Source organism: Leptodactylus fuscus, chromosome 5 (genome assembly GCF_031893055.1).
Source record: "Leptodactylus fuscus isolate aLepFus1 chromosome 5, aLepFus1.hap2, whole genome shotgun sequence".
Classification (NCBI taxonomy): domain Eukaryota; kingdom Metazoa; phylum Chordata; class Amphibia; order Anura; family Leptodactylidae; genus Leptodactylus; species Leptodactylus fuscus.
Window position 1 is genome coordinate 102,332,229 of NC_134269.1, and position 17,232 is coordinate 102,349,460.

General features: G+C 39.7%; 1 protein-coding gene across 1 annotated transcript in view; it reads right to left on the reverse strand.

Annotated features, from left to right (window-relative positions):
* The window catches only part of LOC142204542 (uncharacterized), a 252,351-nt gene that overhangs the window by 113,099 nt on the left and 122,020 nt on the right, over window positions 1-17,232 (reverse strand). The window contains exons 68-73 of the mRNA XM_075275859.1: window positions 14,643-14,709; window positions 10,481-10,596; window positions 9,441-9,498; window positions 7,141-7,166; window positions 6,740-6,784; window positions 4,793-4,837 (exon numbers count right to left, since the gene is read on the reverse strand). Of these exons, the coding sequence (XP_075131960.1) occupies window positions 4,793-4,837; window positions 6,740-6,784; window positions 7,141-7,166; window positions 9,441-9,498; window positions 10,481-10,596; window positions 14,643-14,709 (357 nt within the window). The remainder of the gene's footprint in view (window positions 1-4,792; window positions 4,838-6,739; window positions 6,785-7,140; window positions 7,167-9,440; window positions 9,499-10,480; window positions 10,597-14,642; window positions 14,710-17,232) is intronic.

Sequence of the window (17,232 nt, forward strand, 5' to 3'; positions counted from 1 at the left end):
TCAAAATGTGAAATTCTCTGCTTTTCAGGCAGATAGTCATACCACCCAAATACATAAATAAATATTATCTCCCATATCTCTGCTTTATATTGGCATCATCTTTTGATTGTCTTTTAATTTATTTTGGACGTTACCAGGCTTACAAGTGTAACAGCGATTTTCTAGATTTGCAAGAAAATTCCCCAAACCAATTTTTTAGGGACCGCTTCAGTTCTGTAAGGAATTATAAAGGCCTGTATAATAGAAACCCCCATAAATCACCCCATTTTCAAAACTACACCCCTCAAATTATTCAAAACAGCATTTGGGATGTTTGTTAACCCTTTAAGTTTTTCATAAGAATAAAAATAATATGGCAGTGAAATTTAGACATTTTATTTTTTTTCATTAATACATTCATTTAGACCTAAAATTAACACATTCACAAAGGGTTAAAGGAGAAAATGCATCTCACATTTTGTTATGCAATTTCTCCCGTGCACAGAAATACCCCACATGTGGGCGTAAACTGATTTTTGGGTACACAGCAGTGCATGGAAGGGAAGGAGCGACACTGGGTGTGTGAACAGCTGATTTTGCTGGAATAATTTTCAGGCACCATGCCTCATTTGCAGAGCCCCTAGAGTACCAAAACAATGGAAACCCCCCAAAAGTGACCCCATTTTAGAATCTACACCCCTCACAGAATTCATCAAGGGGTATAGTCAGCATTTTGACCCTACAGTTGTTTCACAGATTTTACTAACATTGGGATGTGTAAATGAAAAATTACTAAAATGTCACTTTATCCCCAAAGTTTTAATTTTCACAAGGGGATAAAGGACTAAAAGCCCCCCACAGTTTGTTACACAATTTCTCCTGAACACGGCAATACCCCATGTGTGGCCATATTCTGCTGTATGGGTACATGGCGGGGCTTGGAATGGAAAGAGCGCTATTTGGCTTTTGGATGGCAGATTTTGCTGGAATAATTTTAGGTGCCATGTCTCATTTGCAGAGCCCCTAGAGTACCAATACAGTGGAAACCCCCTAAAAGTGACCCCATTTTGGAAACTACACCCCCCACAGAACATATGAAAGGGTAGAGTGAGCATTTTGACCCTACAGCTGTTTCACAGATTTTATTAACATTGGGGCATGAAAATGAAAAATTACTTTTTTTTCCAATAAACTGTCAATTTAGCCCCAAATTTTTCATTTTCACAAGAGGATAAAGGGGAAAAAGCTCCATAAAGTTTGTTAAACAATTTCTCCTGAACACAGAAATGCCCCATATGTGGTAATAATCTGCTGTATGGGAACATGGTGGGGCTCAGAATGGAAAGAGAGCTATTTGGCTTTTGAAGGACAGATTTTGCTGGAATATTTTTCAAGTCCCATGTCGCATTTGCAGAGCCCCTAAAGTACCAATACAGTGGAAACCCCCTAAAAGTGACCCCATTTTGGAAACTACACCACTCATAGAATTTATCTAGGGGTATACTGAGCATTTTGGCCTCACAGCTGTTTCACAGATTTTATTAACATTGGGATGTAAAAATGAAAAATTACTTTTTTTCTCAATGAATCGTCCATTTAGCGCCATATTTTTAATTTTGCAAGTAGTTAAAGAATTAAAAGCCCCCCACAGTTTGTTACAAAATTTCTCCTGAACACGGCAATACCCCATATGTGGCCATAATCTGCTGTATGGGTACATGGTGGGGCTCAGAATGGAAAAAGAGCTATTTGGATTTTGGAGGGCAGATGTGGCTGGAATAGTTTTCAGGTGCCATGTCGCATTTGCTGAGCCCCTAAAGTATCAATACAATGGAAACCCCCCATTGTGACCCCATTTTAGAAACTACACCTGTCAAGGAATGAATCAAGGGGTATTATCATTTTGTGCCTAAAATGCTTCCAAAAAATGAATGTCCAAAATGAAAATTTAAATTTTGAAAGAAATATGCCATTTCGGTGCCCCATACATTGCACCCACTTTGTGTTGTCAGAGACCTGCACTCCCAAAACTATTAAGGGGCCATCCCGAGGGGCAAAAAATATATATATGTGGGTGTAAACTGCTGCTTGGGCACACAGGAGGGCTCAGAAGGGAAGGAGCACTGCGCTTTTTAGCTTTTGGGGTACAGATTTAGAGGGACTTTCTGGGGGCCATGTTCCTTTTGGAGAGACCTGGAGGTAACTGTAAACCCCATTTTGTAGGGGCAAGTTTAGGGTCTCTGCAAAAGTGTCATGGCATCCAAAAACCAAACCGTCTGCGCTCCAAAAACCCAATAACCCTTCTTCCCTTCTGTGTCCGGCTGTGCCCTAATATCAGTTTATACCCACATATGACATTACGTCCGTTATCCCGGGTACACCAGTGTCATACATGTGTCATACATGTGGCATAAACTGCAGTTTGGGCGCACAGCAGGGCGCAGAAGGGAAGGAGCGCGATGAGGCTTTTGGAGTACAGATTCAGATGTTTGGTATCTGGCTGCCATGTCATGTTTGTAGAGCCTGTAAGGTATCAGAAAAGTGGATTCCCCAAAGGAGTGACCCCATTTTGAAAACTGCACCCCTCAAAGAATTTCTCAGGGGGTGTAGTGAGTATTAGTATCCCGGACATGACTGCACAGCGGATGGCGAAGAGGGAATGTGTAAGCGGTGCGGAGTACATTGCAGACACCAAATTCCCTACTATGTCCCAGTAGCTCCTATGATTGGGGGAGTCACTCTGGGGCTCATTTTGGGGGTCACTTCTGGTGTCTTTCCCTTGTAAACTGTAAATCTGGGGTGTCTCCTGAAGTACACTGACACAGCTTATACATTCCCTTCCTGACGCCGCCAGTTGTATTCTAATAATTTGGCGATTTTGGGTTTTTTTGTCTTCACATTGGTAGATGCTATATTTTCTTTATTCTTTTGGTGACGCGGCCATATAAGGGCTTGTTGTTTGCGGGATGTGATATATTTTGTAATGACACCATTTTTGGGTGCCTACAACATACTGAATACATTTTATTAACTCTTTCTTGCTGGATTTAAAAAAAAATAAAATCCTGGCATTGAGTTGTACCCTTTAAATTTTTCGCCATGCAGCGCACAGTAAAAGTAACATGTTCCCTTTATTCTGCGGGTCGGTACGGTTACGGCGATACCTCATTTATACTATTTTTTTATGCGATACTAATTCTGCAGAGGAAAAACACATTTGGGGACATAAATCAGTGATTTTTGCATCGCCATCTTATGAGAGGCGTAACATTTTTATTTTTCGGTTGACAGTGTTGGTTGAGGGCTTATTTTTTGCGGGACAACCTGCGCTTTTTATTGGTACTGTTGTGGGGTGCATATGATTTTTTGATCACTTTTTATAGCATATTTTGTAAGGTGATATGGTGAAAAATCACTACTTCTGGCGGGTTTTTTCCGTTTTTTTTTTCAGATGTACACCGTATACATTAAATATTATTTCAGTTTTATTGTACAGGTTGTTACGGACGCGGCGATACCAAATATGCATTGTTTTTATTAATTTTTAGTACTTTTTTATATAGTTCATTTTGTATAGAGAAAAAGGGATTTTTGGGCTTTATAACTTTATTACTTTTTTCATACACTTTACTTTTTTTTTAACTTTTTTTTTTTTAACTTTTTCATGTGTCCCTTTAGGACACTTGAATCAGTTGATGCTTTCATGAAAGCATCAACTGATTTTGTATAGTAGCTTGCAGGACACGAGCAGGACATGAGCCTGCTCGTGTCCTGCAAGCAGCAGAGGAAGTGAGACACATCGCTCACTTCCTCCATCGGTCGGCAGGATCAACCAGGTATGTTGGGGATCCGGTAGTCTGGGGTCACTGGCCAGACCCCAGACTACCTTTTACTGACATCGGCACCCCCCGATCTCGCCGCGGGGGGTGCCGATCAGCTTCAATATGCGGCGGATCCCTTTCGATCGCGCCGTGATGTTTCACGGCACGATCGAAAGGGTTAAAACGTTCAGTCGGAACTGAGTCCGACTGAACGTTGTTGAGGGGGTGGTTAGGTGTCAGTAACACCTAACTCCTGCCCTCCCCCCGCCCCACCCCCTGCCTAGTGAGTCTCTGAAGACCGGCCGTAAATTTACAATCGGCTGGTCTTAGAGACCAGGACTGCTGGCCGTAAATTTACGGCCAGCGGTCCTTAACCGGTTAAAGGGGATCTGTCAGGTGTTTTTTTTCATTTTTCTTTCCATTGATACCCATCTGTAATATTTCTGATGCTACAAAGTGAAGTTATGTTTGAAACCATAAAACGGCATCTACAAATTAGCCAAGTAGTCACCTGATGTCATATCTCCAGTCATGGCCAGGAGATATGAATATAAGGGGGACAGGGTGACTAGTGCGATACTGTTCCCAAGTACGGTAATTTCCATATTTATATATATATATATATTTTTGCTTTCAAACATTCATAACTTCACTTTGCAGCATCAGAAAGATTACAGAGGAACAGCAAAGGAAAGGGAGTTACTTCATCCTGCACATGATGGGCCAGTTTATGGCAGAAAAAAACCCAACTGTCAGATTCCCTATGAATGGTTACCATGGCCTTAACATCAATATCAAGACACACAGCATTAGGGTAAGTTTTTTGCAGGTGTTTTCTTGAGTCAGAATCCACCTCAAAAAACACTTCCCAACTCTCCCATTCAAGAATCCACTCGAAATTAGATCATGATTTTAGTTTTTAACATATTATTGGTACAGTGCATTTGGTTTGGTTTACTACAGTTGAATGAAAAGAAAGTATAAAGGCTTACCTTCTGCCCAGGAACACCGGGATCTCCACGATCGCCTGGTTCACCCTGGTTGATAAATAAAATAATGTGAGACTATACAATTTGTTCTTATTACAGTTGGGATGTAAAATATAAGGATTAAGTGCATTCAGTTATATGACATCATTTAACTTAAAATATATCCCCTTTATATCTCTATATAACTTCTGTATACATTTTTTGGAAGTTAGGCAGCTTAGTGGTTAGGATTAGAGATGAGCGAGTACTGTTCGGATCAGCCGATCCGAACAGCATGCTCGCAAAGAAATGAATGGACGTAGCCGGCACGCGGGGGATTAAGCGGCCAGTCGCCATCAAAGCGGAAGTACCAGGTGCATCCATTCATTTCTATGGAGCGTGCTGTTCGGATCGGCTAATCCGAACAGTACTCGCTCATCTCTAGTTAGGATTGTTTTTATCTTTGTAGTATTGCGGTCAACAGGTCTGCAGAAAGAGTAACATACTCTACATTACAACACAATACAATAGTATGTGAAGTTAACCAATACATAAGGCACACAACAAAACTAGCAATGAAGCAGTCAGGTTCTATAATCGGATATTTATGAAACACAGGGCCCCCACCTATCATGTGCCATTTACAATACTAAGGTTTTCATAGGGGACAGGGGGGCTTTCTAGCTACCCCTGCACTTCCAATGGCTACACAGCTACTGCTGCATATATGGATAAACATACAAAATAGATTAAAGAGTACCTCTAATTATAACAAAAACCCAACAATTTTTATAAATGAGAGCACTTGTAAAAATGAGAAACTTTGTCATGTATCTTATTTAAAACTATGTTGCCTTCTCCACTTATCGAGCTAAGTTACTTTTTACATATTAGTCTATGGAGAAGGAAGGGGTAGAAGGTGGTTACTGGAGAAAAAAACACAAAAATAACTGCTGCTGTTACACACTTTTAATACTGCTATGCTAGAGATAACCAATTAAATCCCCCTCTTCCCCCCTCCCATCTCTGTAAAGCTCTGACTGTGAGTAGAATACAGATGATAAGGAGATTAGGAGAATTAGAGCAGCTTAATAAATGTAAAAGAAAAAAGTACAGATCTCCTTAATAAGGTAGAGTGTTACATACCATACTATAGCAAAGCAAATACTGATCAAGTCATCTAAATTGTTAAAGAGGGGGGGCATGTTCCACCCCTTGTCCCTCATGATGCACTCGCTGGGTATTGAGGGTTTATTACCAGCTAGAGACAGGACCAAATAGGCATTTAGTAAAATTTAGTATATACTGCAATATAGAGGTCTGTATAGGTTCTGGTTTCAGAGGCTAACTGGAAAAGCTGGTCAGTTCAGGGTCTGGGTGTTGCGCCCCACCATTCTGAAATTGATGCCCTATTATGCAGAAAGGTCATCAGGAAAATAACCTCCAGCATACAAAACCCACTTCAGGCTAGGCTGCAGATTAAGGGATGAAAAGAGTAGAAACAAATTTCTCCGGCAACTCTCCGATGATAAAATATAACTTTTAATCAGAAAACATCATAAAATGACAAAAAATTTGATGTCGATCACAAAATAAAGAAAAGAAATGTAAACCCCCTAAAAAAACGCAGATGCGTTGCGGAACCATCGTTCCTTCCTGAATGGTTCCGCAACGCGTCTGCGTTTTTTAGGGTTTACATTTCTTTTCTTTATTTTGTGATCGACATCAAATTTTTTGTCATTTTATGATGTTTTCTGATTAAAAGTTATATTTTATCATCGGAGAGTTGCCGGAGAAATTTGTTTTTGGCATGGAGATATTACACTCAAGGAATAGAGTGTGTTGCCGTGCACCCCGAAGAATTGAACCATTGAAAAGACGATGTCTGAAATCAACCTGTGGGTGAGCTGAACCTTTTTGTACCTTTTTTTTCCATGAAAAGAGTAGGACATTAAAGAATTAAAATACTACCTTCTGTGTTCTGTCTCGTTGTGGACCTGAGCGTCTCTTTCCTTCCTATTGTGAAAAATAATTTAACAAAACCATAATCAAAATAATATTAAAATTTTAAAAAAACCAAAACCAAAACATAACAATGACCTTTGTGGTACTTCATGTTTCAACGTGTGATTCCTTTAATAATTTGAAATTGATAGAAAGCAATGCACAGAGACTAAAAACTACCGGCGTTTACCCAGGTCCCTTGTCTCTGACGGTATGTGGTACCAACTAGCAGAATGAAGGTAATGTGTCACATGTATAAGTACAATAGGAACAAGGCAGTGAGGATTGGTGAAACACACTAGTGAACTCAGTAACAAGCTAGCAGGTGAATCAGGATTGTACTACAAGAAACAGGCTTCAGAACTCACAGATATACTAGCTGAGTCAAGAACATCTAAAATCAAACCATAAAATATGAAAAACATCCATAAAACGTGACTCTACAGGAAACTATGGTAATAAACTGCTGGATCAAAATTATTAACATAAGATTTGACAAAGGTGTCATATTATGCACCTAGTTTATATTTGGTCACAGAAAAAGCTCAGAAATAACTACTTGGGAGATAGAACATGAATTACTACCTAGTATAAGTGAATTTTCATCATAAGCTGTTGTTTGTGATCCAACTACCATGGTAATTGTATTACAAATAGAGAGTTAGGCCCCATGCACACAACCATGTGTGCTTCCGATGTGGGTTCGAGTTTGTAGCAGAATGTAGTTGGATGACAATCAAGAGGCCTCAAAATCTGCCTCAAAAATGTTCCTCAACTTTACCTTTCAGTTCAATGGGAATCAGGAAGAGTTTTTTTTTTTAAATCAGCTTTATTTATTTTGCTTATTTATACAGTGCCATCATATGCACAGTGCTTTACAGATAGTATCAACATTGTCCTATATACCGTGTTTCCCCGAAAGTAAGAAGTGTCTTACATTCTTTTTACCCCCAAAAGTCCCACTATGTCTTACTTTCGGGGTATGTCTTATATTGGGAAAACCAACCACCCTCCCCCCCACCCATCATCATCATCATCAATCATATGGATTGAAGAGGCGGCACGCGAGGAGTTATGCGGCGGCCGGCGGCAAAATCTGCCTGCCGCTTCCATACATTGCAATGGGAGCGTGCTATTCAAATAGTATTCGTTCATCTCTAACTTCAATTGTAACTTCTTACAATTGAAGTTAGAGATGCGCGAAAACTATTTGAATAGCGCGCTCCCATTGCAATGTATGGAAGCGGCAGGCAGACTTTGCCGGCGGCCGCCGCTTAACGGGATTCTACCATTAAAAGAAGTTCTTTCCTCAGACCACGTCGGAATAGCCTTAAAAAAAGGCTATTCGTCTCCTACCTGTTGCCATAGCCAGCGCCGCCTTCTTCCTCAGCTGCGTCCGTCCCGTCTGTCTCTTCTTTGGGCCTCATGGATGACGCATGCGCAGTCGGCTCTGGCTGTGAGAGCCTGTTAGAGCCGACTGCACATGCGTCATCCATGAGGCCCGACGGGGACAAAGACAGGGTGGACGCAGTTGAGGAAGAAGGCAGCGCTGGCTATGGCAACAGGTAGGAGACGAATAGCCTTTTTTAAGGCTATTCTGACGTGGTCAGAGGAAAGAACTTCTTTTAATGGAAGAATCCCTTTAACTCCTCGCGTGCCGAGCGCTTCCATTCATTTCAATGGAAGCGTGCCATTGAAATGAATAGAAGCGGCTGGCACGCGGGGGGTTAAACGGCCGCTGGCAAAGTCCTTCTTCACAGCGCTGTGCTGTGAGAGCCGGGAGGAACGCCCCCTCATCCATAGACGAGCATTATCAGGGAGGGAGGGGGAGTTCCCCCCGGCTCTCACAGTACAGCGGAGCCCCGTGTTTCCCCGATACGGTAGTAACACCCCCCCCCCGAAAGTAAGACAGTGTCTTACATTATTTTTACCCCTAAAGTCCCACTATGTCTTACTTTCTGGGTATGTCTTACATTAGCTGACCTCCCTAAAACCCCCGCTACGTCTTACTATCGGGGGTGTCTTACTATCGGGGAAACACGGTAGCACACACAATCTAAATTCCCTATCTACTGTATATGTCTTTGGAGTATGGGAGGAAATACACGGAAGAAACCCGCACAAACACAGGGAGAACATATAGACTCCTTGCAGATGTTGTCCTTGGCAGGCACAAACTACATTCCAATTTATTGGCACTTTTAATTTAGGTGCAAACAAATCATGTTTGGGAGAAAATCTTTTTTTCTTTCTTTTTTTTTTTTTTTGATCAACAAAAGGAAGAGAGAATGCATGGGCTAACAATAGTTAAAGCTCTTCCTTTATATATCCCATTCCTTTTTAAGCCATCCTTGATTGTGGCTTGAAAAAAATGCAGTAAAATCTGCAACAAAAACAGCAGCTTTTCTGCAACATGGAGTCTTAACCTTAGCGTTGAGGCAAATGCAGGTAGCTTGAAGGCATGGATTGAATACAATATAAAATAGAGACCTATAGACATAGTTAACAATTGAAACCTCTGATGAATTTTTATAAAGCAGGTTAGAAATAATAGTAAAGGTTTGATTGTTTATTGTGACTTTTCAGATGTTTTTAAAATTGTCCTCTCATTGCATTGCCTTTATATTACAGTTTATATTGCAAGGGGATAACCACAGAAAAGATTTACCAACCTTCTCTTTCTTAGAAGGTGATGGCGACTGGTCTTCTTCCTCGGCATTTTCACTCTAAGACAAATATTAAAGAATTATTATTATTTATTCCATTGAGAATATTTGCTTCAGTTGTAGTTGTAATAATAAATACCTTTTTCCTTCTCCATCCCTGCGGACCTGGGTATGACTTAAAATATATAAATGTTACCACATGTGAAATATATTAAATAATACTTGCCTACAATAACCCCCGCTCCCCCTCCCCCAAAACAACACACAAGATAGGAGTAAATCATCCTTTATTCATTATGTAACATTTTCACATGACAATGAATAATGGCTTTGTAACAGCAATTGTTTTTGACCAGCCGTCACATAGACATCTATGAGTTTTAAAATGGCCAAGGGTCTATTAATATGCCATTTTTTTCGTTATTTTGACAGACTATTTTTCATGTCCGCCAAAAAAACTGACATGCTTTACCTTTACCTTTAATATAGAAAATTAGACATTTATAGGTTTTTAAATGACTGATGATCTTTAAAAAAAACTTCAATGACTGGCACGGTCATGTGACCTAACATCCCTTTAAAGCGGCATGGTCATGTGAATCCTTAGCTTCTTCATATAGTGAAATAATCACCCATAATCACTACAAACTATATAATAAACAGTAAATGAAGACACTGTGTATCTTACAGTTCTCTCCTGTTCTTTGGGTGCCATCCTTCTGGTTCGACTTTTTCCATGGACATCTGTTCCGCTGGCATTATCGCTCTGCTTTAAGATTTTTAGATATAAAATTAATCTAAAGGGGCTTTTATTAGTGAAAAATATTGTAACTACAAACTGCATATACATATTCTTATTATATTAAATAAAGAATCTGTAGACCTGCAACCTCATAACCATTGGTATTTGTCTCACTAGTCGGATGTGAGAATGGGCACGTTGTGAAGTAGTTTCTATGATATGAATATCAGAATGCTTTGCCATAGAGCTGAACTATTAGAAGGGCTAGCAATAACTGATATGCCTTATCTAAAATCAAACCATAAAATGTGACTCTTGGGGGATTGAATAAAACACTGCTGGATCATAAGTACTAACATAAGATTTGACAAAGGTGTCATATTGTGCATCTAGTTTACATATTGCCACAGTGAAAGCTGAGAAATAAACATCTGGGAGACATAACGTGAATGAATACCTATCTGTGTGAATTTTCATCATACACTGCTGTATGATAATTGTTTCAACAATAGAGGATTAGAAATTAGGCCCCATGCGCACAAATGTGTGCGCTTCCAATGTGGGGCCGAGTTTGCAGAAGAATGCATGAATTTTGTCTTTCAAATCCCATTCAAATGATTGAGAGCAGTGGCGTAACTACCACCATAGCAGCGGTAGCAGCTGCCACAGGGCCCGGGACATTAGGGGCCCGGTGACAGCTGCTACTGCTGCTGTCATTATGCTCGGAGGTCTTTTCGGACCCCCGAGTATAATGATCGGGGCCCCCTGTTGGTGGAATACTTTCCACCAACAGGGGGCCCCGAAGCTGCAGCAACGGCTGAGACACAGGAGCTGCAGGTCTGGCTCCTCTCAGCGCTTCAGGACGTTCCCCCCCTCTCTCCCCCCTCCCTTTCTCTGCTGTCCTCTGCCCACCAATGAGAGGAGGAGGCGGGGCTTATCCCTGCCGTCCAGCAAGAGAAGAAGAGGAAGAAGCTGCTCCAGGAAAATGAAACTGAAGCTACACAGGTACGTACTGGGGTTACTATACTTATTACTATCAGGCATTTGGGGGGATTACTTGTGTTTTAGTAACTCCATGTGGCTCATAGTAATAGCAGTTAACCCCATCATCTCCCTCACATTAACCCCTGTTTGCCTCACCATAAGAGTTACTGATATGTGAGACATTTGGGGGTAATAGTAATGAAGATACTTTATTATTACCTCCATGTCTCTCACATATCAGTAACTCTTATGGTGAGGCAGACAGGGGTTAATGTGAGGGAGATGATGGGGTTAACTGCTATTAATATGAGGCACATGGAGTTACTAAATTGTAATGCACAGGACCAGATTTTTTTTTATCCACAATTTGTCCTGGTATAGCGGTCAGCGGTGACAGTATTTAGTCCTGTAGGGGCCACTAAGGGACATAATACTGTGTGCAGGGGGCCACTATTGGGTATAATACTGTGTGCAGGGGCCACTAAGGGACATAATACTGTGTGCAGGGGCCACTATGGGACATAATAGAGCGCGCAGGAATGCGTAGGAGGGACTCAGTCGAGATCTTTGGTGTCGGGGGGGCCCCATGTCAAAAGTTCGCCACGGGGCCCCGCCATTCCTAGTTACGCCACTGATTGAGAGGGAACTTTTTTTGGCAAAAACCACTGCAAAAAAACCCAAACACTAGCGTTTTTTTTCTGCCTCCCATTTATTTCAGTGGCAGAGGCAGAATCTGCCTGAAGATAAGTCATAATGCTTCTTTTTTGCCTTCAGCAGAAAAATCAGCTGAAGGAAATGAATGGGAGAGTTGGGACATGTTTTTTTTAAACAGATTCTCCCGCAAAATCTTCCTGAAAAAAACTCTGTGTGAACTTTTCCTTATATATTCAAGTAACAAAATCATAAACTTGCCTTACCATATTCAAAAACAAAATTTCCATCCTGTACCTGGGCACTGGTTGACAAAAACTCTGCAGACCTGCAGTTTCATATCTTTACTGGTTGTAGTAAAAATTCCCAAAGATGAAATGTCAATATTACATATAAAGCCACATTTACAGGCACAGACACCAGAGACCATGTGGATAATGTGGCAAAAAATAAATCCTGCAATGCATGCATCAAACTGTACAGTCCTTGAATAATTAATTGGTTATCTTCCTGCTTCTTCATGAATTTAAGGAGACCACAAAAGGTCTATTGCAAGCAAAGATACATTACTAGTATTCACTGGGTCCCTTGAGATTGGGGCTGGCAATAATTGAGGCATAAAAATCAAAAGCAGGCTGAAGTAACAGGCACTACAGCAAATCAGATGGCGGCTCTGAGACACCGTAGTACAAGCTATGGCAGAGAGCAGAGGTTAAGGCTGAAGCCCCATGTTGCTTTTGAGCTAAATCCAAGAATGACTACAAAAGGAATGATAAATATAAAGGAAGTTCTTATACTTCTCTCTTCTGCTCAGTCCACTATTGGCCTTGGCTCAAAAAACTGCAGCAAAATCTGCAACAAAAAAGCTGCGTTTCTGCAACGTGAGGCCTCAGCCTTAGGCTGATTTTGATGCATTGCAGACAGTGATTCTGCAGATTATTTAAAGCATTTCTAAAATTTTAAGATATGTTTCATAAATAAAAAAAAATGAATATTTCTAAACTTTGTAATATATTTTATTATTTATTCCCAAATAAAACACTTTCTGATTTCCCTTGCTTACTTCCCCTGTTTGTGAATTTACTGTAGAGACCCCCTACTCTAGAGCCCTTATCCAGCTCTGTAAGGAGATAAAAAGCTCTCTTGCAAATTCCCATATGAAATCACTCCTGCACATACAGGGAGCAATTTTAATAACAGAAATATATTACAATTAGCTGGTATTTAAAGTGAAACTAAACTTTTGGACACCTTTTGATTTTCTGGCATTTTTTGTGTCATTAAGAAATTTTGCAATATACTTTAACATATTTTATCCCCTTTCAGCAAAATTCTGCATCTCTTTAGTGTTCCCCTTGCTTCTGTATTGAAAGCTGTTCCTTCCTTTCACTCAGTAACTGGGAATGGAGTATGGGGCTATGTAAAATGCACAAAAAATTAGGGTAGGCAATGGTTGCTTCAAACTGTTATATCTCAGACATTATAAAATGGACAAACTTGCATTTGTTATCAAATGAAAGAAGAGATTTTCTAAGGTTACAGTGATGACTATGTTCTTTCCAGAGATATCACTGGTTGAAAACACGCTAGGGATTATTTATATGCAGGTACATAATATATGTGATATAAATAACCCGATCACTGGTGTTTTTAACCAGTGATATCTTTGGAAATAATATAGGTAACAAGTCTTATGAAAGAAGAGAATATCCTCATATTTTTCTACATTTTACTCAAAGCCTGCACTCCATACACAGTAACATTCAGTGAGAGGCAGAAATATCTCTCAGTATACAGAAGGGAAAGAGTGAAGACATGAAGGATTTTGCAAATACTGACAGAAAATCAACAGTTGTCCAAAAGTTTGGTTATGTTTTAGGTATTGGTTGACCGAAAAACTGTAACAACTTTAAAGTCGGACCTACTACAACTTGTCAAAACAACTGTATATATGTTGACAAATATCAATAATGTAGTATCTTTTCTACTTGGAATATTATGTACTTTAATCCATTTCTCAAAAGGTTTATCAAAAGTGAGTTAAAGGTGGCCATACATATTAAATAAATGTTGGACAAACTTGCTGACTTAGTCAGGAACAGTCAACCATATAATATGTACCAGTTTGTCCCAACAGCAGATGTGGGGAAAGTAAACCAACATGAACAATTATTTTGGTCTGAGGAGATAAGCTGTAATGAGAGACGTCTGGCAGTGGCTTATTTTCATCTCATTATTAAGATTACATGTAAGCTGCTCATGCATGTGGATGGGGTGTTAGATAGAAAAGCTGTTGGTAAACAGTTATCTGAGCTGTATGGCTACCTTAACAACAAATCAATGCAACTAATGTATTTCCATGGAGATTTTCTTAAATGTATGTTTGGAATAATACTTGTAAACAATGTGTCTGGCCTGGCCTATATTACATATTGTATCTATGAGAAAATCATTGACAATGGGTTGCGTACGTTTTAAAATAAAGTGATGCACATGAGTGTCTTTCTTCGGTTTATGCCACCATTCACAAGTTAATGAGCTTTGGTTAGCAATAATGAGTTCAACTGTAAAATCTTTATGAGATGTAATTTTATGAAGGTTAATCCATTACTTTATATGCCTCAGAACAATCACGTTTATGAGGAATGACACACTTGTTAATTGATTTCCCATCTGGTAGGGAACACAGAAGCCTTGCTTCTCCAGCCTTGATGTCACTGTATGTGCACCATCTGTAATATACCATCAATGTCTGATCTTATTGTCAAGTTTAGAAGGTAAACAACTTCAAAATAGACAATAACCCCGGAAGATTGAAATCACCAACCTGTCACTCGCCTTGCATTAGAATCCCCAAACGTCTTAACATTTACTGCATCAGCAAAGGTGACGTCCTTGGGAAACAGTTACACATGTACATATCCGTGTCTACGCCTATTTACTATTATTCGTTCCAATAATACAATGGGGGAATTTATTAAGACTGGTGTTGTGAATGCTGTCTTAAGCCATTTGTGAATTATTAAGAGGCTTTAGACTCTTAATAATTCAGATGAACTCCCATGCGTCAGAATAGAAGTCTACATTAGTCAAGAAGTCAAATCTGTGAAATATCTAAAAACTTGTTCAGCCAAGGACCATGGGCTCCACGCTATCCACTTTTCTAAAAAGAAAAAAAAAAAAAAAAAAAGGGCTGTGTGCTACTCCTATCTTCACCAGTTTTTTAACGTAGAGGGAATAGTAAATACCCCCAAGTGTTCTAAATGCATTGTCTCTGCCTTTTGGATTTAGAAATAGTATCTATTTCGGGAGCTGTTTAGTAAGCTATTAAAAGGGAAAGTTAGAATCCAGATAATATAGGGCCTATTGCTATCCAGGATACCCTTAAAGTGAGCCTCCATTTATAAACAACTTCTCATACAGGAATAGAGAATTTATATATATGAAACTTTGTAATATTTCTTATTAATGAGATCTGTTTCCTTCATCGCTTATTAAGCTGTCCTCCTGATCCTTAACATGAATCTGACTGCTTGTTACATTATATCATCTCCATATTCAGCCTCACGCTTACAACTCTATGGAGCAGAGAGGGCTGAGCAGAATTCTCCTGATTTATTGCCTCATTCTGTGTATTATCAGCTTCTTAACTTCAATTAACTTCTTAACTTCAACTAGAATTTTAACCTACAGGTATAATCACGAGTCGAATTTGTTGCAACAGCTTCTGCAACTAAAAATCAGTTTAGTTCCATACACGTGAATTGGGTTGGTTTCCAGCAAGCAAAACCATTTCTGAAAATTACATTCTCGTAAAAGGGATAGTTGTGGAAACTGCTGCAACAAATATACCGTAGGGGTAGATTAACACTTGGTAGATTTGGTTTAGATTTAATTTGTAGATTTGTGAAGGTAAAATCCACAGCGTATTATGATATCAAGCAAATGATTGAGAACAAGTTTCTTCTAAATGTTGTGGACATTTTAGCGTTTAGTATGGCATTGTTTGCCATGCCATTGTGAGCCTACCAGAGACTATTACTATAAGGGTAAGTTCACACAGAGTTTTTTGGTCAGGGTTTTGAGGCTGTATCAGCCTCAAAACCCTGACCAAAAAGACAGCTCCCATTGAAATCAATGGGAACAGCTCAGGTCCTTTTTTCTGGGAGCCGTTTCTTCCGGCTCCTGGAAAAAAAGAAGCGAGATGCTCATTCTTCAGGCTGAGTCGCCTCACAATTCGGCCTGAAGAAACTCCCTCCTCCGGACTAGGCCCATTCATTGGGCCTAATCCAGAGCAGAGTGTGCGGCTGGATGCCGGTGCAGTGCACTGTCTTTCAGACGTGGCTACCCGGTTTTTGGATTGAAACGTCTGCCTCAGGTTCTGATCCTAAAAACCCCATGTGAACTTATCCTTAGGAGAAAACTGCCTGGGCAGCAAATGTTTAATTTCACCTTTGATGAAGCTACACATTAATTAAGTAGCAGAAATGCGCAAGGTGTTAGTGTGATAGTACAATGGCATATTAGTGATAGTGAGTGCTACTACTGAGGGTGAAGGACATGACTGTATGGGGTTCAGGGAGACTGTGAGTTAATGTAGCTGGTATTCTCCTGAACCCAGGGTGAAAATAGGCTAGGGGAAAGCAATTGTCCTCCCTATAAACTTCAATGGTCTGAACGAGGACCTATGTGTAAGCGATTCATTCATCTGATGATACCTTTCCCTCCACTCCACTTACTGTCAGCCTGTTGAGTTCTGATTTATACTGTGAGCTCTGATTTATGTTACTGTTAATTAATAAAGGTTATATTTTACCTGTTTTTCAGGCAATATATAACAATTTCATGTGTATTTCTATTTCCTTCAATTCGTAATAGTTGATTTCAGACAAAAATTGCTTCTTTCCACTTTGTATTTCATGGGGATAAAACTGCATAAATGTATTCTCACATCAGAGACAACAATGAAACTTGCTACAATTTTAAATTTAGTTTATACACAAGACAATGTGCAAAATACTGTGTTAACATTGGAGTTGGTGGATCGGTAGTTTATCCATAGGCTGCAGCCTGTTTGATGCACTCTTTCTATCTTCATGAATGATAACAAAAAGTTTCACTGTCAAAGGAGTGCATAGAGTTAATGGAATATTGTTAAGTAATGGTATGGAACATACGTTTGTTTTTGTGTTCATAGTTTATCCAGAATTCAGTCACTGAAGCTTATTCAAACCATTTTAGGTAAAATAAAATAAGTTTGGTCAATAGCTTAGAGGGAACATTTTTTTCTTCTGTCATTGAACTTCAATCCAAAGAAATCCAAAGACAAATATCAAAGAACAGTTCTACTGCATCTGCAGAAGCCTCCCCAAATGTGCGCCAAAACATTTGCATCATGTAGATGACTGCCAGTGGTA